Source organism: Podarcis erhardii, assembly GCF_964252035.2.
Source record: "Podarcis erhardii genome assembly, chromosome: 12".
Taxonomy (NCBI): domain Eukaryota; kingdom Metazoa; phylum Chordata; class Lepidosauria; order Squamata; family Lacertidae; genus Podarcis; species Podarcis erhardii.
This window is the reverse complement of record NC_138513.1, coordinates 7,797,436-7,822,740: the sequence shown is the minus strand read 5'-3', so window position 1 is coordinate 7,822,740 and position 25,305 is coordinate 7,797,436. Positions and strand designations below refer to the sequence as shown.

The 25,305-nt window shown below is 40.7% G+C and overlaps 1 protein-coding gene across 3 annotated transcripts in view; it reads left to right on the top strand.

Moving 5' to 3' along the window:
- The first annotated feature begins 229 nt into the window (after positions 1-229).
- Positions 230-25,305, top strand: part of TTC21A (tetratricopeptide repeat domain 21A) — a 31,714-nt gene continuing 6,638 nt past the window's right edge. For all 3 annotated transcript variants that reach the window (XM_081834192.1, XM_081834190.1, XM_081834191.1), the window contains exons 1-23: positions 230-354; positions 2,564-2,693; positions 3,036-3,149; positions 3,689-3,855; positions 6,287-6,409; positions 7,414-7,571; positions 9,449-9,533; positions 9,920-10,018; positions 10,325-10,520; positions 12,344-12,441; positions 13,616-13,813; positions 14,723-14,852; positions 16,206-16,363; positions 16,533-16,745; positions 18,018-18,256; positions 19,919-19,991; positions 20,256-20,366; positions 20,969-21,107; positions 22,142-22,248; positions 22,573-22,761; positions 23,374-23,484; positions 24,460-24,541; positions 24,810-24,960. In XM_081834192.1, coding sequence (XP_081690318.1) covers positions 328-354; positions 2,564-2,693; positions 3,036-3,149; positions 3,689-3,855; positions 6,287-6,409; positions 7,414-7,571; positions 9,449-9,533; positions 9,920-10,018; positions 10,325-10,520; positions 12,344-12,441; positions 13,616-13,813; positions 14,723-14,852; positions 16,206-16,363; positions 16,533-16,745; positions 18,018-18,256; positions 19,919-19,991; positions 20,256-20,366; positions 20,969-21,107; positions 22,142-22,248; positions 22,573-22,761; positions 23,374-23,484; positions 24,460-24,541; positions 24,810-24,960 — 3,098 coding nt within the window. In that variant the 5' untranslated portion in view covers positions 230-327. The remainder of the gene's footprint in view (positions 355-2,563; positions 2,694-3,035; positions 3,150-3,688; positions 3,856-6,286; positions 6,410-7,413; positions 7,572-9,448; positions 9,534-9,919; positions 10,019-10,324; positions 10,521-12,343; positions 12,442-13,615; positions 13,814-14,722; positions 14,853-16,205; positions 16,364-16,532; positions 16,746-18,017; positions 18,257-19,918; positions 19,992-20,255; positions 20,367-20,968; positions 21,108-22,141; positions 22,249-22,572; positions 22,762-23,373; positions 23,485-24,459; positions 24,542-24,809; positions 24,961-25,305) is intronic.

The following is a 25,305-nucleotide window of genomic DNA, read 5'->3' as shown; positions in this document are numbered from 1 at the left end:
GGCAGGAGGTTGGCGGAGGGACGCAGCTGACCACAGCCGACGCGCTCGCGCTCTATAGGCTGAGGCCGTCCCGCTCCACGTGACGGCCCGCGCGGACAGGCTACCAGTAGTAACCACAGGGAGGCGGGGGCTTCGCGCCTCGAGAAAGGTGACGAGGAGCATCGGGAGCTTAGCAACGGGGAGCGGGAAGGGGCGTGGCCGCAGGTAACCACGCACGCCGGGCGGTGGTTGGCTGCTCTGGGTGCTCGTCTTGAGAGGGGAAGGCGGCGCGTGCCGTTGTGGCGGTTGGCGTTTCGAACGTTGCCCAGGCGGTTGGTGTCGGCGGCCATGGCTGACGAAGACCCTCAGGCCCTGGTACTCCCTTTCCCATCCCAAAAGGGAGAGAACCCGCCTCACGGCTTGGCTGCGGCTGGTGCCAGGCCCCCGTTATTAATTCGCGGGAGGTTTAAACTCCTGCCTTTCAATATCTGAATGTTAAAATGATTCCAGTTACAGATAGGTAGCCGTGTTGGTCTGCCATAGTCAAAACAAAACAAATTCCTTCCAGTAGCACCTTAAAGACCAACTAAGTCAGTTCTTGGTATGAGCTTTCGTGTGCATGCATTCGTGTGTATCTGTGCATTCGTGTGTATCTGAAGAAGTGTGCATGCACACGAAAGCTCATACCAAGAACTGACTTAGTTGGTCTTTAAGGTGCTACTGGAAGGAATTTGTTTTGTTAAAATGATGTTGGACTTAAAGAGAATATGGCATTAGTGACCTAGTTAAAAGGAGTATGCAAAAATTCTTAAAAAGAAAAGGGAAAAAGATCGGAGTAATATTATGTCAAACTTAAACAAAATTAGATTAGATTAGATTAGATTAGATTAGATAAATTTATTGTCATTGTCCGTATATACACAGTATACACAACAACAAAAATCAAACACCCAAGACCGGATTCACATACACATTTGCACGTATCTCCAACACTCTCATCCTATTCAGACATAATCTATTAAAACATACATAATCCAGAATATAACACAACCTATTAAAAGCATAGCATAACCTAAAACCTATCTCATTCCTTACTACTCACTGCTTGCTATTTCTTACAACTGGCCCTGAGATCATTATTTAGTGCAATCGGAGCTCTTGGATAGAAACTATTCAGAAGGCGTGTGGTTCGTGTTTTCATTGTTTAAGTTATTAAGAATAGTTAAAATCTGAGAATGAGAAGAGAAGGAAAATTGGAGACATAATAGGTTGAAATATATAATTATAAACGAGGTTTGAAAGAGGGTTAGAATCTGCGGAACTTGAATGTGTAAAGGGGAACACAAGGGAGATGTGAGGAAGTCAAGAAAGAAGGTTATATAGATAATAAGTTAAAAAATGGATTTTCTTTTCTTTATATTTTTCTTGTTTCTTGTTTCTGTTTTTTTATGATGTATTCTTTCTTTCTGTTGTTTTTATTATATAAAATCTTAATAAATATCTTTAAAAAAAAATAAAAATAAACTCCTGCCTTTCCTGTAGGCGGCTCACCAAATGGCTTAGGCGGATTTTCGCCCGCCCCGACCCCTCCTTTGCTGTGCCTTGCCTACCTCACAGGGTTGTTGTGAAAAGAAAGCGGAGAGGGGGCACTGCGTACGCCATGCGCTGCCCTGTAGCCATTGTGCTGAGCCTCCCCACCTGAGCGGAGAGAGATTCCAGCGGTCCAAGGGTCTGGGTTCTTTGGCCTGTGGGGCAGCGGAGATTGCGGTGTCTTTATGATACACCGTTTATTGGCACATATATACATTCTGATCCTGCGACAGAAAGGTCTTGCTCCTCCCATAGCCAGAACCTTGGATTCAAGCAGAAACCAGCCATGAGAACCTGGGTATAGGGTGGTATATAAATTCAAATAATAATAATAATAATAATAATAATAATGCACATGAAGCTGCAGTTAGTGCAGAATGCTGCAGTGCGATTGCTGAAAGGAGTGAGACCTTCCCAGTATATAACATTTGTGCTTGGAGATCTGCACTGGTTGTCAATTTGCTACAGCGTCAGGACTATTAGTATTGTTATCGTTTAGTCGTGTCCGACTCTTCGTGGCCCCATGGACCAGAGCACGCCAGGCACTCCTGTCTTCCACTTTGTATTAGTATACAAAGCCCTTAATAACCTGAGACCTGTTAGCTGTGAGATCACCTTATATTTGCCTTCTCACCACTACAGTCCGGGGAACTAGCACTGTTACAGGTGCCACATAATACCCATTCCGCATCTGTAATAAATCATTATTTTAGTGTGGCTGTACCCTGCCTATTGATACTGGGAAGGTGCCTACACTGTACTCTTCGGCACATACTAAACATTAGTTTGGGCAAGCCTGCCCAGTTATCTAGAATGCTGATGTGTTTTTAGTTTATTGCTGGTTTTAATTTTTTGAAAGCTTAATTATTTACTAATAATGTTATTGTTTTATTCTTTTTCTAAACTGCTTTGAGGAATTTTACAAAACTGGTATATAATTTTTATGGAATGCATAATAAACAAGCAATTATTTTCTCTTTCTCTCCCCCTCAAGGCTAAAATTCTATACTATGCTCAAGAAAAATACTTCAACTATGTTGTTCAAGTGACAAACATTGAACTGGCAAAACATGCTAATGATCCAGTGCTGTTGTTTTTCAAGGGTTTTGGAACATTGCTTCTTGGTAAATACTTTAAATCAATAAACTTTGAAAGTACATCTTTCTAGAAACAAAATACAATGTAAAAGCCTAATTGAGCTAAATGAGTTGTTGTTTTTAACGCATTGAGTTCTGCATACTGAGGTAACTTGAGAACTGGAAAGTTTTAAAAAAGATAAAACCTGAGCATATCAAAGGCTAGGAAACACTAAGTTTCACATTAGGAACTCACCCCAGACTGTTGTGTGGAAGTGAAAACAGAAAGCGCACCATGCTTGCATATATCACTGGTATTGTTTTACCATTCTGATAACCCACCATAAAAATCTGGCACTCCCATGAGTCAATTGTATTACATCCTTGCAGGCCGAATTCAAGAAGGCATTGTACTACTAGAGAATGCCCGGAAGCGCCATGTAGATGTTTCCTTGTGTTGCCTCCTGGGTCTCATTTATGCACACAAAAGATGTGAAAACGTTGGTAAGTTCTGTGCTATTAAATACATTTTGTGCCAATCATCACAAGTTGTCAGGAATGAGAGATTCAGTGTTTCCAGTAACAGTATTAAAATCAATCAAATGAAAATTGAGGGCGGGGGTAATGTAAAAAATAAATCAAAAAGAGGGTATGATCCTGCCATCTTGAGTATGGAAGGTTGGCAGAAGACACAGTCCAGGAGAGAATTGGAAAATTTCAGTGTACAGTTTTGCTAGTTACACTTAAAATTAACTACACTTTGGGAATAACAACAAAGACGTAGAGTTTTAGAAGTTCCGTCACTTTCAAATGCAATTTGACTTAAACAGTTTTCCCATTTAGAACATAACATGAAAAAAGACCTGCAATTCTCTAAGTGTTTCATACCTTGCACACTTCATGATGTAACTTGCCTCCCCAAATTGTTTTCCTTGAATCAGCCCTAGGAGCTTCTTTGTTGGCCTATCTTGTGTGATACGTGAAAACCAGACAAGTGGATAACAAGGGTAGCATATACCACCACCCGTCCTGTTTACTTTCAGATACTTCTGCCCTTTTGGACCTGGAAACCAAATTAAAGGAAGCGCGGAAGACCGCCGGAAGTAATGCATTGTATTATGCTGGAATGTTTCTGTGGCTCCTGAATAAAAATGATAAAGCAAAGGAATATGTTGACAGAATGCTGAAAGTGTCTAATGGAGCAAGAGAGGTAAAGTGGAGTAAATTAGGCTGTTCACTGAACATTGAAATGTGCCAGGCCTATTCAATACTTCATAGAATGTAAGCCAGAATAGCATAGTTATAACCTTCTTGCAAGTGTCATCCATGTTCAAAGACAGCCTTCCTCATGCATTGCCCTTCTGGATCAGAAGGACTCAAGCACACAAAAAGGAGCTGGGAGCAGGGAGATATCTGCATCCAGAACTCAAGGTTGTATGCATAGTCACCCTGGAATGTGTACCGACTACCAAACAGATGGTAAACATTGTCAGTTCTGACAGCACCAAACTGTCAGCACTTCTGTTTCAGGAAGGCCAGAGAGTGACTCTAGACATCTCCTTCACCCTTCCCACTGTGACAGATGTTCAGTGCTGGCAAAGCTGACAGTGCCAACCATCTGTTCAGTTGAGGAAGTCAGCTGAAATATATGTGATCAGCCTTCTGAACTGGAGCCAGTGTACTACCTAATCTTCACTGTGCTTCTCATTGCTTATTATGAAATCAGACCTGTTCTTTCACATCAACGTGAATCAGTCGATAAACTGATTATCTTATAAACGTATACACAGCAGTAATTCCCAGTGAGTTAAGTGCACACTCCCTGATAAGTGTGCAGAGGAGGATAACAACTTGGTACTTCCATGTTTTAATACCAGGCCCTTCATTCTTAAAAAATCTTAACTATCATCACCCTAGTTTCACTAGACAGCTCATGATTGAACTAAAAGTGATGAAGCCAAATCTCACAAAGTGGATTTCTCCACTTTGGTACAAAAGCAAATTAAATTAAAATTGGTTTTGTTTGTTAAATGAAAGCACCCCTTATTCTACTTAGCTTTGAAAGGGGTTATTCCTGGAGTTTACCATTTATCAATGGTTATCACCCGGCTGTAAAAGCTAAATGAAACATTAAAGTTCATAAAGACTGGGAACATACAGGTAGTGAATGCAGTTGCTTATGGACTTCCCAGAGTTTTTGACTAGCCCAGAATGCTACTTCAGAGAAGCCCTTGATCTGATCCAACGGGGCACTTTGTATATAGTTGTGCATTTGCTTCTGTGTACTGTAGTGAGATTTTGTTGCCTATACAAGTTAAATAAGAGTAATTTATCGCCAAATGTTTATAGTTTGCAATCCTCTATACCACATGTGGATAATCCACAACCTGCCTGTGGCCCTCATAGGCCTTCAGTCCAGTCCAGTCCAGTCCAAATTCCCAAGCTGTTGTCTCTGCCAAATCCTCCCCTGGTCTGCCACAGTTATTCCTGTGTGTGTTCCTGATATAAATTGCATAACTCTCAGCCAACCAAACAGCTGTGCTAGGGGGTGCAGTTGTGATGAGGAAGCAGCATGAGGAGAGTCATTTCCTGTGCTCCTTCCTCCCCACCACATTTATATGTGAGTTTGAATGGCTTGTTCCACCACTGGCTCTGGCACATCCATGCAGCTCCCCACAACCCAAAAAAGTGTGCTGTACACACTTATCTGGAAGTAAGCCCCACTGAACTATGGAACTGAATTATGGATAGGTATTCATAGGACTGCAATGTAAAAGAAATAAAAAACATTTCAATACTTTAAAAAGTGATGTGACTATTTTGATATGATGTATACAGCCAACTAACTTCTCAGTAGGTTGTCAGGCTCTGTTCTCTGAGATCCTTGTATGGCTCATAGTGCAGACCATATTCAGAGGTAACCATTATTCGATCGGAACAGACATTCCTTAATTGGTGGTTTTTAAGCAGAGGTAGGATGGCCATCTGTTGTGGATGTTTTAAGGTGAGATTCCTGCATTGCAGGGATTGAACTAGATGACCCTCAGGGTCCCTTCCAACTATACAATTCTATAATTCTATCACAGCAGGATGCAGGAGAATTCTAGAAAGTATCCTTTGGATCTGAGGATGCTGGAAGGGAAGCAAGTACAGGGGTTGGTAATGTGGGGGAATGAAAGCTTTGCTTCTGTTTCAGTAGAGGTCTTCACAGTACTATGTTCTTCATAGATCGCTTCCTGTAATCATTCAAAGTCCCAATGAGTCTTGTGGTCTCTGGCTCCAAGAGCTTCTCAAATCTTAGTTCTGGGAGAGGGAGAACTTTTAAATACAAAACCTACAACCTTAATTATCAGTGTCTTCCAAACGTGTATCACACTCTTCCTGCTCAGTTGGTGGTGAAACAGCAGAATGTGAATTGTCTTGGCAGAAGGATGTTATTTGTTCTTAGTTATATTTTATCAGAAAATACTAGTGTCCTAAAGTTTCTTATAGATTTGGTTTCTAATTGCGTTTAACTTTTGTATCTGAAAAAAGTAATTGTATGGGAACTATTAAATTGACATTCTGTTGGCATACTAATGCTGTAATTGAAGAGTTTCATTACTTTGCTGAGGAGGTGTTTGCTTTTTCCACCTCTGCAGGGACTAGTTTTGAAAGGATGGATATATGTTACCAGTGACAAAGCTCATGCTGCTAAGAAGGCTATAAAATATTTGGATGAAGGGATTCAAGACAATACAGAAATATTTGGGATGATGGGAAAGGTAGATAATTTACTTTTAGCTTTGCTATCATTCTCTCTCATTTTAGACAGGATAACCAAGTGGTTAGAACTATATCCCTGGAGGCTGAAACCTTGGTGTACTGCAAATCCAACTCCAAAATCCTTTAACTTGATCCTATGCAGAGCTAGGTGCACTGAAACCCATTGAAATCAGTGGTCATATCTGTCACTAACTCTATGTCAGATCGCCTGGATATATCCTACAAAGTCTAATTTAGGAGGTTTGGTCTGAGTAGAACAGAGATGACCAAATGTCATTTGATTATATATTTGCTTGTTTATTTAAAAGACTTTTAGATCACTCTTCAAGCAAAGTTGCCTCTTAAAATGGTTTAGAACCATGTACAAATATAAACTCATAAACTCTCACAGTTAAAGCAGTTAAAACATATCAGATTTTAACCAAGAAACATATAAGCCAACATACCAGCAAAATAACTCATCTAGTTCTAAAAATATCATTTGATAAGGCCATGATGAAAAAATGGGCTGCCATTATTTTTATTAATACCTTTCCTAGAGGAGCCCAGGATGGCAAATAAGTGATAAAAACAAAAACATTTTAAAAACCTCTTAAAAACAGTATTATTTTACTGTTGTTAGCCGCTCTGAGCCCGGCTTTGGCTGGGGGGGGGTATAAATAATTCATTCATTCATTCATTCCATTCTTTAAAAGAATAAAATGTGATTGACTGAAACTCCACTTCTTATTTGCCACATTGGTGACAGCATGTGTACGCCATACTTTTTTTAAAAAAATGAAACTTCTGCCATAGGCATCTCTCACCGGGTAGCTGCCTTCTGACTACAAAACTGTATTGGATTGATTTTGCTGGCAAAATCCAGGATAGGTGAATGTGATGTGACTCCATTATGAACTGGCCACAGAAAGTGGTATATATCTTGTGTTGACTGCGGTGGCATACATCCACTCAAGTACCTATTTCAAATGATACACATTTTTTCTCTTCCCACTTTCTATAGGCAAAATATTTCATGGTGCAACAGAATTACTCCGGAGCTCTGGAAATAATTAGCCAGTTAGTAGTTACTTTCCCTTTATTTACACCAGCCATTGTCATCAAGATGAGACTACATTTAGCATCACAGGACTGGGAGCAAACTGCAGAAGAAAGTAAACGGTAGGAGATGATTTTCAGCAACGGAAGAAATTGAGACGTGCCATTTCATTTGTAAACAGGTTGGCCAACCTCTATATACGAAGCTGCCTCTCACTACGAGTCCTATATTCCTGACTAGCATGATGACTTTGGACTCACAGGCACATACTTGGTTGTGACCCTGCAGGCTGGGTATGAATCTTTAGACATCTGCTCTTTTGAGGGATAGTGGGTGGGCTTGGTGTTTCCCTTAGACTCCACCAGGGGCTTATCTGCTGGCACTCAGTCTGGAACCCACTCTGAGGGCCCTTCTGGAGAATCCTCTTGAAGAAGCTTCACCAGGGAGTCTCGGGATCTTCATGGCTGGCAACAGGAGACATATTTGCTTCTCTCTCTTTTTTTAAAATAATATTTATTGAAATTTTAGAAATTACAAAAAGAAAAAAGATTAGACATAACAATATAACAAAATACAAAAACACAAACAAAAACACTACATAAAACATTGAATCAACAAAGTAAAACAAAAAGAATTAGAAACACTTCCAATATTTCTAATCTTAACTTTCATGCACTTGTTTCATTGACTTCCTCACGCCTCCCTTTTTGTATTCCACTTCAATTAATTATTTCAGCAAGTCCTTTACATCTTCATCTATTTTCTGTCTTATAATTAATTTTAACAGATTCTGTCTAACATTCTGCCAAAGCCATCTAGCTTCATTCCACCTTTTTTCTAAAGCTCCTTAACTTTACAGTCATATTTGCTTCTCCAAGTCTTTGGCTAATGGGAGAGATGGCAGTGGTCAGGAATGCTGAGAGCTATCAGTTAAAGCATCTGGAGGGCAGCAGTTTGGGAAGACAGGAGTCTTTCCTAGTCCTAGAGATGTCAGAGATTGAACCTGGAATGTTTTACATGCAAAGCTTGTGCTCCTCTGTTGACCTTTGGTTCTTTCTCTATAAAGTGGTTATTTAAAATATAATCCTAATTCTTATGGATGTTCAACATAATGGCCAGTAGGTGTCCCCAGTACCTGCACAATTACAGACTGTGTTGGCTACCGTGTTCTGTGCTTCAGCTAACATTGCCTTCCTGGTGCTCCTAAGTCTTCTAACCCTTTCCACTTTCAGCAGATGTTGATGAGTCACAAAATCCATTTTTCCCCTAAAACGATCATTCCCACTCTCCAATTTGTCTTTTAAAATTATGAGATAAATTCTGCCTTTCTAAACCTTAAACTTGTTTTCTCCTTTATCTGAGTGTGACTAGCAATAAGTATGTAGCTTTTAATTACCGTATTTTTTGCCCTATAGGACGCACTTTTCCCCCTCCAAAAATGAAGGGGAAATGTGTGTGCATCCTATGGGGCGAATGCAGGCTTTCGCTGAAGCCTGGAGAGCGAGGGGGGTCGGTGCACACCCCTCTCGCTCTCCAGGCTTCAGGAAGCTATCTGCTAGCCGTGGGAGACGCAGCTCTCCCACGGTTAGCGGAGACCTTGCCGGCACCCAGAAGCTTGGGGTGCGCTGAGCTCAGCACACCCCAAGCTTCGGGCTTCATGCAGCGCTCCGCTAGCCGTGGGAGAGCCCCACGAAGTCGCGCGGCTCTCCCACCGCTAGCGGATAGCAGCCTGTTCTGGGGGCTGGGGTTGGGGGAAGCTCGGGCTTCCCCCGCCCCAGCCCCGCACCTGTTGGGGAAATAATTTTTTTTCTTTATTTCCCCCCCAAAAAACTAGGTGCGTCCTATGAGCCGGTGCGTCCTATGGGGCAAAAAATACGGTAATAATAGATTTTCTTTCTTTCAATAATAGGCATAATTGAAATTAAAATAGCATAAATAAGTCATTTATGCTATAATTTACTTTTCTCTCTTAATACTTTTGAACAAATTCTTGTTTAAGAATCCTAAGCAAGGATCCAAATGATATAGATGGACTCCAGTACATGGTTGTAAATCATCTTGCTATTACTGGGAATAAAGTTTTGGTGAGTGTTATATATTTTTTGACATTTGGAATATAAAATTGGTGTCCTAGAATTTTAAAACAAACATAGTCTTCATGGTGCTCTTTGCCCGCAATGATTTGATGGATAGCTTATCATTAGTAATGTTGCCTTTGTGTACTCTTTGTATTAAGCATTTCTATACTTGAGGATATGTTTGCTTCATAGATACTAATATGTAGCGTAATGTGAAGGATTGGACTCAAAATCCCAGATTTTGTTTTTAAAATCAAGTGCCTAACTCTTATGTTTAAAATGTGTACATAGTTTTTCACCTTTGGCTAACTCACTACTTGTTATGCCATTCAGTGTATTAGATATAAAATAAGTGGCAGTGTCTCTGATTAATATTAAACTTTTTAATGCAGGCACTGCAAATGCTTAGAGAATTTATTGTTGCTTTGGAGTTGAAGGAGCCCCAAAGATCCGAACTTCACCTTCAAAAAATCCTTGTAATCAGCAGACTGGTAAGGGCTATTACTATGACCTATCTTGCTTATTAATAATTTGTTTTCTTTCCTATCTTTGGTGCCTTCCCCATTTGAAATATTGTGGGTGCTCCCCCCCCCCAAAGAAAGTCTTACAAATGTGTGGGGAAATCTAATTTACTAGCTAGCTGTATAAATTGATAATGCTTAGGTTTTTTTTACATAATGAACAAATGTAATTAGGCATTTTCAATACTTCCATCCCACCACATGGCATTTTTGATCAAATATGTGCTTCATGAGCATGACATTAATTTTTTGCCCTTTAAATTATGTTCTGTTTAGTGCGGGAAGAATCAAAATATCCTCCGGGAAGTGTATGAGTTTGTTAAAGACTCAGGTAGCAACCTAATATCTAGTAATGCACATTATGCGAATGAGTTAGGATATCTGCTAATTCTTCAAGGGTGTTGGAAGGAAGCATCTGAATGGTATGCAAAAGCCTCCGAGTTGAATGAAAACACCGCAGATTCCATGACAGGTAGGCTGTTAAGAATTATTATTATTTTTTTAGTTTAATTTAGTATCTGTCTTTCTTCAACCTAATAAAATAAAAACCTTTGGACCATGTGCCAACCTCAAGTCACTTTTAGATCTGGTGCATGGAGTTACCTGGACTCTGAAGGTGTGGATACCCATCTGTCATCTACTATATACAATACAGTGGTGCCTCGCAAGACGAAATTAATCCGTTCCGCAAGTCTCTTCGTCTAGCGGTTTTTTCATCTTGTGAAGCAAGCCCATTGACGGCTTAGCGCTATTAGCGGCTTTTAGCAGCTTTTAGCGGCTTAGCGGATAAGCAGATAAGCGGCTTAGTGGCTTAGAAAAAGGGGGGGGAGGGAAAAAAACCCGCAGGAACTCGCAAGACACTTTCGTCTTGCGAAGCAAGCCCATAGGAAATTCGTTTTGCGAAGCACCTCCAAAACGGAAAACCCTTTTGTCTTGCGGGTTTTCCGTCTTGCGAGGCGTTCGTCTTGCGGGGCACCACTGTAGTGACATCTGATGGGATGCTCAGTGTGTGAAGCCGTATGTGTGTTGGCCTGATAATTCTTCCCCTCAAACAAAGGGGGCATAAGAACCAATTTGTCCCCTTATTCATACAGTCTTACATGAAGATTTTTCACATCAGATGCTGTACTATGTGCATGCTGGAGACAGAGGAGGTTATGCATTTGCTCACCCACTGTGCAAAGAAGATCCACTCCCCAGAAAGATTTATGTTCTTAGACATAGACCATCTTGTTAGGATCATAGCAATTTCTCCTGAGAATTTTCTCACTTTATAGTTTTGATGGAGAAAGGCTGGAATGAGGGTCTAACATTTAATGAAGAGCTCAGTGTGTGTAAAGAGTGTGATTCATCCAGGCAGGGACATGTGACTTGAAGCTAGTAATATGTAATTTGGCTGCAGCCTCTAGCTCAGACCTGCCCAGCTGTTACAGGCAGTAATATGTAAATTGGCAACAACGTCTAGCTCAAGACTGCCCAAACAGTTAATAAGATTAGTGAACTGCACTGGAGGCTGGTCTGTTAGAGCAAATAGGGCTCTCCCCCATCAAGCTAAGCTTGCCCTCAGTTAACCCCCACCTGCCTACTTTCTTCCAACAAATCCAGGGAGTGGAACTGACTGTCAGTTTCCTACTTCTTAGCCCCACTGTTGCTCTCATATAACTCAGCAGGCAGGAGGATGGGGACAAAATTAGAATTAATGAAGTCCAATTGTAAGGGGCTATTTTAACTGCGGCACTACAGAAAGAAGCTGCTGCACTTTAAGGTAGCATTGGGTGCGAGGCCACAGCTGTACCCTACTCAGATTCATGATACTTTCCCAATATGACCCCTCATCCCCTTAGCGATTTACAATTTAACATTTGTGGTTGTAATTCAAAGTACATTTAATCATACTTAAAGGTAAAGGGACCCCTGACCATTAGGTCCAGTCGTGACCGACTCTGGGGTTGCAGCGCTCATCTCGCTTTATTGGCTGAGGGAGCCGGCGTACAGCTTCCGGGTCATGTGACCAGCATGACTAAGCCGCTTCTGGCGAACCAGAGGAGTGCACGGAAACGCCGTTTACCTTCCCGCCGGAATGGTACCTATTTATCTACTTGCACTTTGAGGTGCTTTCGAACTGCTAGATTGGCAAGAGCAGGGACCGAGCAATGGGAGGTCACCCCTTTGCGGGGATTTGAACCACTGACCTTCTGATCGGCAAGTCCTAGGCTCTGTGGTTTAACCCACAGCGCCACCCGCTTTTAATCATACTTACGAACATGTAATTTATTGCTGATAATTACTTTTCAGGATCTATATGGTGCCAGGTGCTTGGAGGGAAAATTGAAGAAGCAGAGAATCAACTGGAGTTTCTAAAGGAAGTTCAGCAGTCTACGGGAAAATCTTCAGTTAGATTACACTTACTTCCTTTGATTTCTTATGTCTATGCTTACCATGAATTGTCAAATGCAGGTGAACACCTGCCCAACCCAATTTAATTGTGTGTTTCTTCAGGTGGTGGTCACTTCAGTCTCTTCTACTGTATTTTCCACCCTGCTTAATATTGCTAGGCTCCAAAAATTTCAGAAGGGTCGGCAGCTAACTGACCCTGGGATGAATTTGGCCAAAGAATGCCACTGGTCATGTTAATCCCCACCTACCTCAGGTTACCAGTTTTATTAGGTAGAAGTATGTTCAATTGCATTGCAGCTCTCTTCTTGTTGGCTCTGCTCAGAAGTCCTACCATAGGGGAGATCATATGTATAACTATTTAATACTGCGTTTGTTCCCAGCACCTCTTCAGCTTGGCACGTTAGTTTGCTGAAATGCAGCATGATGTAAAGGAATGCTGGAATGCCCTAATTGGTGGAGCAGGGAATGATCTTGTTCTCATCCCTGGCTTCTTTTAGAGAAAATATGCCGCTAGTCTTCCCAGTACATTATTAGAGTTGTAATTTCCCCATAACATTTAGTGGCAAAGACATTCTCTGCTATTTTTGGATGGATACAATGCCTGCTTTGCAATCCATCAAATTGTACTCTTGTCACACACTAATTTCTGCATCTTAGGTGGCACTGTGGGCTGCTGTACAATAAATGCATTTATGTGCATAATGATAAATCCATAAGTATATTTGCTGTTTAGCACTTTTGCATGACTTCACCATATATGATTGTGTGGATGTAAAATATATTAGCTTCTAAGGACTGGGAAAGTGTCTGTTCTCTCCCTTTACAGTCTTTGCCAACCTTGATCAGAAGAATGTAGGGATGCTTTTAATTCATTTTGAAGATCATGATTGAAACTAGTTTAACAAAGCAAGTTTAGGTGCTTCCTGAGTTAAAATCCAGCCTGAGCTAATGATGGCCACACATCAACCTAAGCGGAAAGAGAAGGGTTGGGTCCTCTCCACACATGAAGTAGGAGAAAGATGAACCTGCCCTCCCAGTTCCCAAAGCCTGGTTTAATTGTACATCTACAGTTCTGCACTGATTCTAATAGATTATCTAAAGGGAAACTTTGGGTTGATGTTAAACCAAATCTCTTGTTCATTAAAAATTCTGTGTGCTTTTTTCTCACAGCTTCTAGCTTATCTTCAAGGTGTGATTGCTTCAAGGAAAAACAATGATCAGGCTGCCTGTGCCTTTCTCAACGAAGCTGCAGAACTTCATTGTTCTGCTTTGCATGGACTTCCTCTAAGCATTGAATACTATGAAAAACTGAACCCCATGTTTATGATTGAAATTGTGAAAGAATATTTGGTCTTCTGTCCCAAGCAGGTAGAAGCTTGAGTTTTGCACTCCCCATTTGCTAAATAGTAGGATTTATTGGGGGTTGAAAGGTGGCAGCCTTTTACATGAAGGATTTGCTTGTGAGGAGAGAGCTGGAGACTTATAATCAGTGTTTGAAGTAGGATGTGATTGTGTGGGGTACCATCCTGCTTATTTTTCAGGTACACCTAAAATTATCCTGTTCTTGTCAGTAATGTAAAACCATTTCAGGATGCTACGCAAAGCAAGATTGTACAAACACTACAAAAGTAGAGCAGAGTTATTTGTGGAGCTGCGAGAGGCAGACACTTGCAAAGATAGCTTCCTCAGTCCCACAACAACCAAAATCCTGACCATGAGCACTGTAACCTCTCTCTGTTTACCAGCGTGAGGCAGGCAGACTGTGCTAGGATTAATAGAAGCACCACTTCTCTCAGTAAGCAGAAGGTAAAAATTGCATCTTTCTCAGTCTGATGCTTGTGAGATTTCTGTTTCCTTGGCTGGCTGCATTCCATCTGCCCCGCTGTTTCTCCCCACTTCGCCCAAGCAGTTGTGGGGTGCCCAGAATTATTTACTTAGATTCTTTATATACTACCCTTCTCACAAACCACAGGGTGGTTTACAACAAAAATAAAGCTAAAAAGAATCTGTAAAAAGGCACAGCCCTTTAAAAATGACAACACAATAACTCGTAACAAATCACTACATAACAATTACTGATAGCAGCAGAAGGAACTATATAAATGTTGCCATAAGCACTCAGATATATTCATAGAAATCTTGTGCAGTGTAGACAGATTGAAGTTCATAAGTACCATGACCCCAGGGCTAGACTTGGGGATTGTTTACCAAATACATCAATTTTACCCTGTATTTTATTTTTCTGGAAAATAATGCAATTTCACATTCTCTCCGTAGCCTCGGTTACCAGGTCAGGTTTTATCTTCACTTCTTAAGCAAGTAACTATAATTTTGAATCCACTTGTGAAAGCCACCCCTGGAATGATTGAGCCTCTTTATCTAATGGCACAGGTTAAATATTTATCAGGTAAATTGAGTTCTGAGTGTCTACTCAAGAAAAAAGTAAAAAATGCTTATGGATTTTAGGTTGCTGGGAGTTGCTTTCAGGGGGGAATGAGCTTTTTAACTATTATTGTTGTTTCCCGCCCTTCACCTTAAGTTCCTAGGGTGGGTTACAGCAATTAAAACACAATATTACAAGCAGTTTAAAACAATTTAACTGCAACTGAATTAAAAAGTCCAAGCTTCTTATTAAGCTAAGAAGCAATAATGCTTCTGATCCTTGACTTGGGGATACAAAGATCAAAGACAAAAGGGAAGAGTCAGAGCTATACACTATACAATCCCCAAGAGAGCAAAACCACATTAAAAATGAGGGGTTGGTCCAGTTCCCAACTGAGCTCACAGCTCACCTTGCACTACTGGAGGGAAGATAGCACAAATCTCAATTCTCACGAACAATAAATATGAAGAAGACAGTATTTAAAAGAGCACTCAGGGTGTGAACCCATCTTTGCAATTTGCATGTCATACCAGCTAATCTGGTATTTATGTATGCCATTTGGGTAAGGACTGTAGCTCAGTGGTAGAACATCTGCTTTGTATGCATAAGGTCTCAAGTTCAATAACTGAGGGGGAAACTCTATCTTAAACCCTGAAGAGCTGCTGCCAGTTAGCATAGACCAGGCTTCCTCAACCTCGGCCCTCCAGATGTTTTTGGCCTACAACTCCCATGATCCCTAGCTAGCAGGACCAATGGTCAGGGATGATGAGAACTGTAGTCTCAAAACATCTGAAGGGCCAAGGTTGAAGAAGCCTGGTGTAGACAGTACTGAGCTAGATGGACCATTGATCTGATTGGATCTACAGCAGCTTCCTATATAAGATGCTTGTTCATCCATCAGTCATGCTCCCTCATGCTTTTGAGCAGGCTGTCTACTTTTTTTAAAAAAAAATCATGTGTATATTTCTTTACAAACTTAAACTTTGCTTTATTAAACACAAAACCTGTAAATGTTTATAAAACAGTTGCAAAACTGCTCCAGGAGTTGGTTGGTGATATCATAGGAACTAAGCTACCAATACACCTTTCACAGTTGTTTTTACTCTAATTCAAACTGAAATTGCTACAGACATGGAGAACCAAGTTTTTAGATCTCAGCAGACGAAACAGTACATATTGTAATCACCATTGTTCATTACTGCTCCAAAAATATTCCGTCTGTCTTCACCTTAACCACACTGAATAGCATGGGATCAAGTTAGTAAACTGTTGTGCTTACTCAGGAAGGCCTACATAAGATTAAGTAAAGTATAACTTGGTTTTTGTAAAAAAAAATGGCATGTTGAGAGCAAAACAACATGTTAGGCTATCTTGCAGGAGAACTAGAAACTGCCCAGGGTACTCTGCAGCGTTGTTTAGAATTGGATCCGACATCAACAGATGCCAATCTTCTTATGGCCCAGATTCACCTCTCTCAAGGAAACATCAAAGAATGTGTGCATTCACTTGAAATAGGAGTCAGCTACAATTTTCAGGTAAGATGGAGCCCAAAAGGGACAATGTAAATGCTTTTGAGTACCTAGCTTACAAGCCTTTTCCTTGTTACTCTACATGCATGTGACCAGCACACATGCAAAAAAAAAATTAGGATGAAGTTTGCATTGGATGTTCTTACTAATGTCCCTTTTTTCATATTTTGGGCAGCTTCGTGATTCTCCATGGTATCACTTCATCAGGGCTAGAGCACTGAATAAAGCTGGAGAGTATCCTGAAGCCATAAAAGTCTTAAAAATGCTTATCAGTTTACCTCAAATGAAAGGGGAAGCTAAGAAAGGCCAGGGCCCCCGTATAGTTATAAGTGAGCAAGTCTCCATCTATCTGGAACTCGCTGAAGCTCTTCGATTCAACGGGGAACTGGTAAGAAGTTCTATATATTATCTGCTCAGTAAATGCAATGTCTAATATTTTTAAAGGAAGCAAGACCCTCTGGGGTAAAGAGCAAACCTGATGAACTCACTCAATTTAAAAGTAAACTGGTCAAAAATAAACTGGAGAAAGTAGCAATTACATAACTTCAGATGTTATTTGAAGGGAAGATTATTGGAAATGATATCTGCAAGAGATTGAATCAGATCCTGCAGTTTTATTCAAAACCTAATGGGCTTATCTGTCCTGAGCCCATTCACTGGTAGCGGATTCAGGACACAATGGCAAGGACTTGCGTCAGGCAGCACATTATACCATTGTCTTTTGGAACTCCCATTTCAAAAGGCAGCAATTTAGATAGAACCATAGAATTGCATATTGCTACAGTGCAGGAGATGGGACGCGGGTGGCGCTGTGGGTTGAACCACAGAGCCTAGGGCTTGCCAATCAGAAGGTTGGCAGTTCAAATCCCTGCAATGGGGTGAGCTCCCATTGCTCGGTCCCTGCTCCTGCCAACCTAGCAGTTCGAAAGCATGTCAAACTGCAAGTAGATAAATAGGTACCGCTTCAGCGGGAAGGTAAATGGCATTTCTGTACGCTGCTCTGGTTCGCCAGAAGCAGCTTAGTCATGCTGGCCACATGACCCGGAAGCTGTACGTCGGCTCCCACAGCTAGTAAAGCAAGATGAGCGCCGCAACCCCAGAGTCGGCCACGACTGGACCTAACAGTCAGGGGTCCCTTTACCTTTACAATGCAGGAATCCCAACTAAAGCATCCATGACAGGTGGCCATCCAACCTCTGCTTAAAAACCTCCAATGAAGGAGAGTCCACCATCATGCGAGTGAGCCAGTGATTTCTTTCTGAACATTTGAGTCTTTGTTAATGGAACTCAAATAGATCAGTAATTTGCCTTGTATTAGGGGAAAGCATATAAGGAATACAATGATTAAAATAATAGGTAAAAGCTGAGGTTTGAACCAGGAAGTCTCCAGTTCAAATTTTGCCTTTCATGAACTCACACATCAAACCACTCTCAGCTTCAGTTCTCTGCAATATGGTGATAGTAATACTGATCTGCTTTACAGAGCTGTTATAAAGTTGACTGAGATTAATGTATGTGGAGGGTTTTGAGTGTTCAAAAAGTGCTATATAAATGTTAATTCTTATTCTTATTATTAGTAGCAGCAGCAGCAGCAGCATTACCTTTTCTATGTAGCATTTAAATTTTTGAAGAATTTCCATGTATTGTTTTAACATTCTAGCATGAAGCTACTAAGATAATGCAAGATGCCATTATTGAATTTAATGGGACATCAGAAGAAACCCGCGTCATGGTTGCTAATGTAGATTTGGCTCTCAGCAAAGGGGAAGTTGATTCAGCCCTAACTATGCTGAGGAATGTCACACCATGCCAGCCGTATTACACTGAGGTTAAGGAAAAAATGGCTCAGATATACCTTCAAGTTCGAAAGGATAAGAGACTGTATATTGGATGCTATTGGTAATGTTAATTTTGCTTTTTGCAAGTATTCTTTTTCATATTTTGCTTGAGGGGCAGGAATGAATCCAGAGCATCAGAGCAAGGATTATTTGAGAGACTATCAGAACCTTTTAGAACAGAGGTGCCTAACCTTTGCAGTGCAAGGCCTGCAAAGTTAGCCACTGCTCTGAGGATCACATGCCAGTGATCGGCATGGCTAATACACACAGACCACATTCACTCAGACAGCCCCACAGCCTCATCCTTCTTTCAAACAGTAGTGTAGCAGGGGGCGATTCTTCCCCATCAAACCACTGTTGGGAGGACAGATTTTCCTTCTCCAAGTACAGCACTGTGATACAGACCCTCCAAGTGTCCCTATTTTCCAGTGACATCCTGATTTAGAGAAGCCATCCCAGTTTCTGATTTGATCCCGGAATGTCCTGCTTTTCCTTAGGACATCCCTATTTTCACTGAAGAAATGTTGGAGGGTATGGAGTTATCTGACCCTCAGGCCATCTGAAGGCAATCCTGTATCAGGACGGTTTTAAAAAATGTTTTATTATGTTTTTATATATGTTGGAAGCCACCCAGAGGGGCTGGGGCAACCCAGTCAGATGGTTTGGTACAAATAGTAAATTTATCATTATGGAATGGGATGTCCCTGTTTCAGTGGAGAAATGTTGGAGAGTATGTGTGATGAAGAGGAAAAACATTATCTGTTCTTCAGGCAAACCTCTATTCCTAACACAGCAATGTATTGGGGAGGAAAGCCCCCTTCTTCTGATTCAGCACCATTGCTAGGAGCTCTTAGCACTCGGGAAACAGGAATATGTGCTTTTTCACTCTTACAATATCTTACTTTATTGGATGATCATTGGTTCTAGTATTAATTAAAGAGGAATAACAAAAAATATCTCTACCTGCTTTCTCCAAACCATGTGTAATTTTATACCCCTCTATCATTTTTTTAAAATTTTATAAATTTTATACACTGCTTGATTGTAAATAAAAACACACACTCTCAAAGCAGTTTACAAAAAGGCAAAACAATAAAATAAAGAAAAATATACTTAAAATGTATAAAAAGTGAAAATACTAAAGCAGTTTAAAATTCACCTTAACTTTGTTAGCATCTGAGTAGACTTTTCGAAACAATGTTTTTTAGCTGGTGCTGAAAAGAGTACAGTACCTCTATCATATACCCATCTTCATTCTTTCCCCTCAAAACTACAAAGCCCCAAATGTTGGAACATCTCAAAGGGGAGGTGTTGTAGCCCTTTGATCATTTTTGTATGACCTTAAACATAACACTTTCCCTCAGAGTCAGTTCACATATTCAGCAGACAGTCATCAGGTGTAGAAAAGTGGAATTATGCTTATGCATGTATGAATGAGGCTTTAATGTACTATAAGTGAAGCACCAGTTGCTCACTTCTTCAGGGTGTGGTGCAAAATGACCTCGCATATATCTGATCCTGCAAACCAGGTTATGTTTGAAGGGTAATTCACTGGCTTTATTCTGGTGTTGTTTGGGGGTTCATAATCTGTAGCTGTATCCATTTTAGGGACTATTACAGTTAAGGCTGCTGTGCCAATTTAAAAGTGTGAAGCTCTAAAATCATCTTGTGTATACTGAGTCTGTTTGTCATTTCTTAAATGACATTCCATTTTTTAATCTAGTGAGTTGTGTGAAAATATGCCAAGTCCTCATACAAGCCTTCTCTTGGGGGATGCCTACATGAATATTCAAGAGGTTAGTGTACAGTGATAAAATGCAAATTTTATACCTAAAAAAACTAAAATGCTACCCCAACTCCCAATTGAAATTGAAACTAAGACTGTAGTCCTGTGCATTGTTACTTGACAGTTACACCTGTTGAACTCAGTAGGCCTGACTTGCAAGTAAATATGCATAGGATCAATCTACTCATCACTGAAGAACACCAAACAAAAAACTCCAAAAATAACTATATTAATATTACAAAAATAACTGCAATTTTTCTGTCACTTATTATAGCCTGAGAAAGCTTTGGAAGTTTATGAAGCAGCTCAGAAGAAGAATCCTTTGGATGCAACAGTAGCAAGGAAAATTGGGAAAGCTTTCGTGTCCACCCATCAGTATAACAAGGTTGAGAAATAGGTGGTTCTTTTTGCTAAAAATTGTTCAGGTCCAAGCCAGGGAAGCAAGCAGCCTGGTGTCTTCTCTTGATCCGTCCAACGAATAGAGTTTTTACAGCAGTCTGTATTCAGATGTGTATTTTGAGACATGGCCTGGGATCAGTCTGCTTGGTTTCAGAGTTCCAAGGTGCCAAGTAAGGAATTTATACATTGATTCAACTATGTATGTGTATCCCAGGAGACAAATGGGGATGTCTACTCAGTTTCAAAAGAAAAGAAAAAATAGATCTAAGCTACACAAACAGAAGAATTTGATATAGCTCTTACTGGGCTTTGTCACATCAGGCTAGTGGTTGGTGGCTGTGTGTTTGAATGCTTCCCCATTTTAAAAATCCTATCAGGGAGATGTATTTTAACCTAGCCCTCTCCCTGATATTATTTTTCCCCCATGCAGGAAGTTTTTCTTACATTGGAGAACATTAAATCTGCAGCAGAATGTAACAAACCAGTATAAGCAGCACAGCTCTAAGACTTGCAAATATCACAAAATATGTGTTTCATTTGTAACTCATAGCTGAAGTTAATCTGTTCACATGTACTAATTTATTTCAGGCTGTCAATTACTATGAAGTTGCTCTAAAAATGAGTGAGCAGGACTTCTTGTGCCATGATCTTGCCGATCTCCTGTTGAAGCTCAAAAAATTTGGCAAAGCAGAGAAAGTTCTAAACCAAGCACTAGATCATGACCCTGGTAACGTCTCTCTCTCTCTTTTTTTGGAATCTTCCACTGGAGTTTTCATCTTGACTTAAAGCATAAACATATTTTCTGCATGCCTAGACATTTGAAGAGGAACAGCCCCAGCGAAATGACACCCTAGTGCTGTCACATTGAAAGATCCTGATTGGCCACTTGCTTATGACCAGATATTAAACAATCCTACTGTTTGCAGAGCAGTGTGTTAACACTTGTTCCACAAGGGATGAATAATAATTCATGTCACTGTGTGTGGTATTACTCCTTTTTGGGTATGCCTGACACCAGTCAAATGCTAATGATGCAAGTATCCTCTAGAGAGAACACACCATTTGAATGGCAATTCCCATCAACTTTGTGGGGGCAGCCCCCTCAGATATTTTATTGGGGGGCAAAGACTCCTCAGCCCCTGGGAGTTTGCTCCTATGTTCCAAGGCAATATCAGTTCAGCTTCCTAAGTTCTCACCAGTTCTTTCAGCACATCTGTACAAAATTACTTGTCCAGCCCTTAAACCATAACAATTCCAGTAAAATGTTTTTCTTTCTAGCTACTACCTAGGAGTAAGGTAAAGGTAAAGGTACCCCTGCCCGTATGGGCCAGTCTTGACAGACTCTAGGGTTGTGTGCTCATCTCACTCTAGAGGCCGGAAGCCAGCGCTGTCCGCAGACACTTCCGGGTCACGTGCCCAGCGTGATGAAGCTCCTCTGGCGAGCCAGCACCAGCGCAGCACATGGAACGCCGTTTACCTTCCCGCTAGAAAGCGGTACCTATTTATCTACTTGCACTTAACTGTGCTTTCGAACTGCTAGGTGGGCAGGAGCTGGGACCGAACGACGGGAGCTCACCCCGCCACGGGGATTCGAACCGCTGACCATGCGATCAGCAAGTTCACAGCGCCACCCGCGTCCCTTACCTAGGAGTATTGTTGGTCATTAAACTTTTGCACTGCAGAAAATCATAGCCAGTGTTTTACTGATGGTCGAAACACCATACTGGTATAAAATAATGATTGCTTTGTTTAATTTTGCAGTTGACGATCTGCCATCAATGAAGAAGGATGTTAGGAACCTGATGTTACTAGCAAAGATTTGTGAGACAACTAAAAGAGGAGAAGTTGTTCTGGATACTCTGAACATGGTAGAAAACCAATGTTGTATAAGCCTCATGTACTCCTGGGGATGATTCTAAAGTGGTTTCTGAAATAAATATAAATAATAAATAGACTTGGGTTTTTAACCCAAGTTTGAATTAAGTAGAAACTTTTTATACTAATTAACTAATTCTAATACAGTTTAAAGACTGTGTAACATACAGTATACTTCAGATACAGAAGTAGACCAACTGGAAGGAAGTAGTACAAAGCACTAAATAGAATGCTTATTCAGCAGTCCTCATTCTTGTATACAATATCTAATAAAGATGCTAGGATGCCTTCACTTGGTATATTTGTTCATTTTTAAGGCATATGACATCCAGCAAAGGATACTGAAGCGTGTCCGTGTAGAGCAGCCTGAATTGATTCCTTCCCAGAAACAGGTGTTGTTAATGATCTGTGTACAGTTTGCCAAGTTCTACCAAGCAGAGAAGGAATATGAAAAAGCTTTGAAGTACTACACGGAAGCTCTATCCTGCGTTCCAACTGATAGTAAGGTAAACATGATCTTCAGTCTCCAACTGAAAGGAATGCAAAGGAATGTCTGTACTAAGGTTGAGTAAAACATTCCCTACCCAGCCTTTCTGGTTGTTGGGATTATTGCAATAAACAAATGTTTGATTCATTTCATTCTGCATGCTCCAGATTCATCTTGTTATTTATTAAATGTATTGGTTCCTTTTTCTTGCCAAAGGCAACTCAAAGCAATTTACAACAAAGTCCTAGTGTGTGTATTCAAAACATGTTAGTGGATCAAACAGGGAAAATGGATTACGTAGGACTGAAGGTGCAAATTCTAAACAGTGAGGCCTAAGCCTTCGGACCCAAGTCCAGGGCCCTGCAGTCTAGTCCAGTCCCTCCATTGACCACCCAGAGAGTGTCAGATGTTGGGGGCATTGGCAAATGGGCTGATACTGGCATGCTGAGGCCCACTGATGCCGATCACCAGTTATCTGTCCTTAATTTTTTTATTTAAAAAACCCATTTTATAGACAGGGAGTGAGTTCTATGGAATGAGGACTACAAACATCTGCCACAATGATCATTACCAAAATGATCATTACCAAAGATCCATTGCTGCTTAAAATACTTTTCCATTTTATTTTCAGATAATGTTGGAATTAGCTCAGCTGTATTTGATGCAAGAAGATACAGAGCAGTGTGAGCATTATTGTACTCTCCTGCTTCAAGATGACGAGAGCAATGAAATTGGAACAATGGTAAGCACTGTTATTCTTTCTTCCACTAAACTTAAGCTTTGCTGGTGTACTGTATATCTTTATGAGCCACCAGGTAGGAGGGGTTTTGAAAAGCTTCTGAAGTAAAGCCCAACTGTTTCTACACACCTATGCAACTGTGTGGAAGGGATAGGAGGATTCACATCAGTCTTAAACTACACAATTTTGACTAACATATTAGTAACACAGAGCATGCTCAAACATTGTAATGTCTTTCAGATACCAAACAGTGCTTCCCCTTCCTGGATACTGCACCTCAAGTGTAGAAATACACTTTCAGATCATAAGGGCGATGAGTGGGGAAGAAGAAATTAATACATACAGACAAGCATAAATAAACATGGTCAAGTCTATCACACATATGCATGGGAACGTAGGGCCTTTGTAAACACGATGAACTACTGTACTTACTTTGATAGCATATGTGTTGGGGGAAAAATACAAACCACATAGAATCATAGACTTGTAGAATTGGAAGGGACCCTGCGTATCATCTAGTCCAACCAAATATGCAGCTGCCTCATATGGGGACAGAACCAGCAACCTTGGCATTTTGAGCACTGTGCTCTAAACAACTGAGCTATTTCATGTTTTGTGACAATATTCATATTTTCCTGGGTATGTTGTGCATGCATACTATGTGTATAAGCAGTGAAATATTTGTATAAGCAGTGGAACCTGTCACATGTGAATGTGTGTGGTTTTCACTTGTTTTACAGTCGAGAAGTGCTGTCCATGTAAGAAATTGATCACATTTGAATCATCCCTCAATCCCTTGAATCACCCTGATACTAACACAGGGCTAAGATTAAGAGTCCTCATTGTTCCATCTCCATCCTGGAAGGCTGGATTTTCATAAACGTATTTATGACTTGTGAAAAGTCAAAAATCTGGCCCTTTCTGAAGCATTGATACCATTTGGTCTGAGTGTGAAATACGTACCTGTTCCTTTTCTAGATGATGGCCAACCTTATGTTCAGAAAAGAGGCATATGAAGAAGCTATAAGTCTGTACCGGAATGTTCTGGAGAAATCTCCAGGTATTTTGTAGCATTTATATACTGAAGGAGGTTTGGGGGGGGGGGCATAAAAAGGGCCTCTAAAGCATCTCATGAGATAAATACAGTAAACAGGAGCATTTTGATGAAAGGGTGTCTGTGTGTCTGGATGGGTGCATGACAAAATGCAGATTTGTTTGTTTTTTCATTTCTCAACAGAAGAGTGTTTCTTCTTTCAGACTCTTATATGTGAACAAATTATCTGTGAAATAAGTTGGAAATACATATTTTTAAAATTGTGTGCTTTTAGATAACTTCTTGGTCATGGAGAATTTGATTGATTTACTGAGAAGAAGTGGTAAACTTGATGAAGCAACACACTTTTTTGAACTGGCCAAGAGAAAATCACCTCGAACAGCTTTGGATCCCGGTTATAACTACTGCATGGGACTTTATTACTGGTAAATCATAGAAACCAGTACTAATGGGAGTCACAGACCAAAGGCCCAGCCAGAAATGATGAGGGTGATCCATGATAAAGATCTATTGTTGCTTAGAAACTACTGGGGAGAAGGGAATTTGGAACATAACCATTGCACTGTGGGAGACAATTTAGTGGCTCTTTCTTCCTGTGCTGTTCTTCACTGCAAGTACAGTGGTGCCCCGCAAGACGAACGCCTCGCAAGATGGAAAACCCGCTAGACGAAAGGGTTTTCCGTTTTGGAGGCGCTTCGCAAAACGAATTTCCCTATGGGCTTGCTTCGCAAGACAAAAATGTCTTGCGAGTTCCTGCGGGGTTTTTTTCC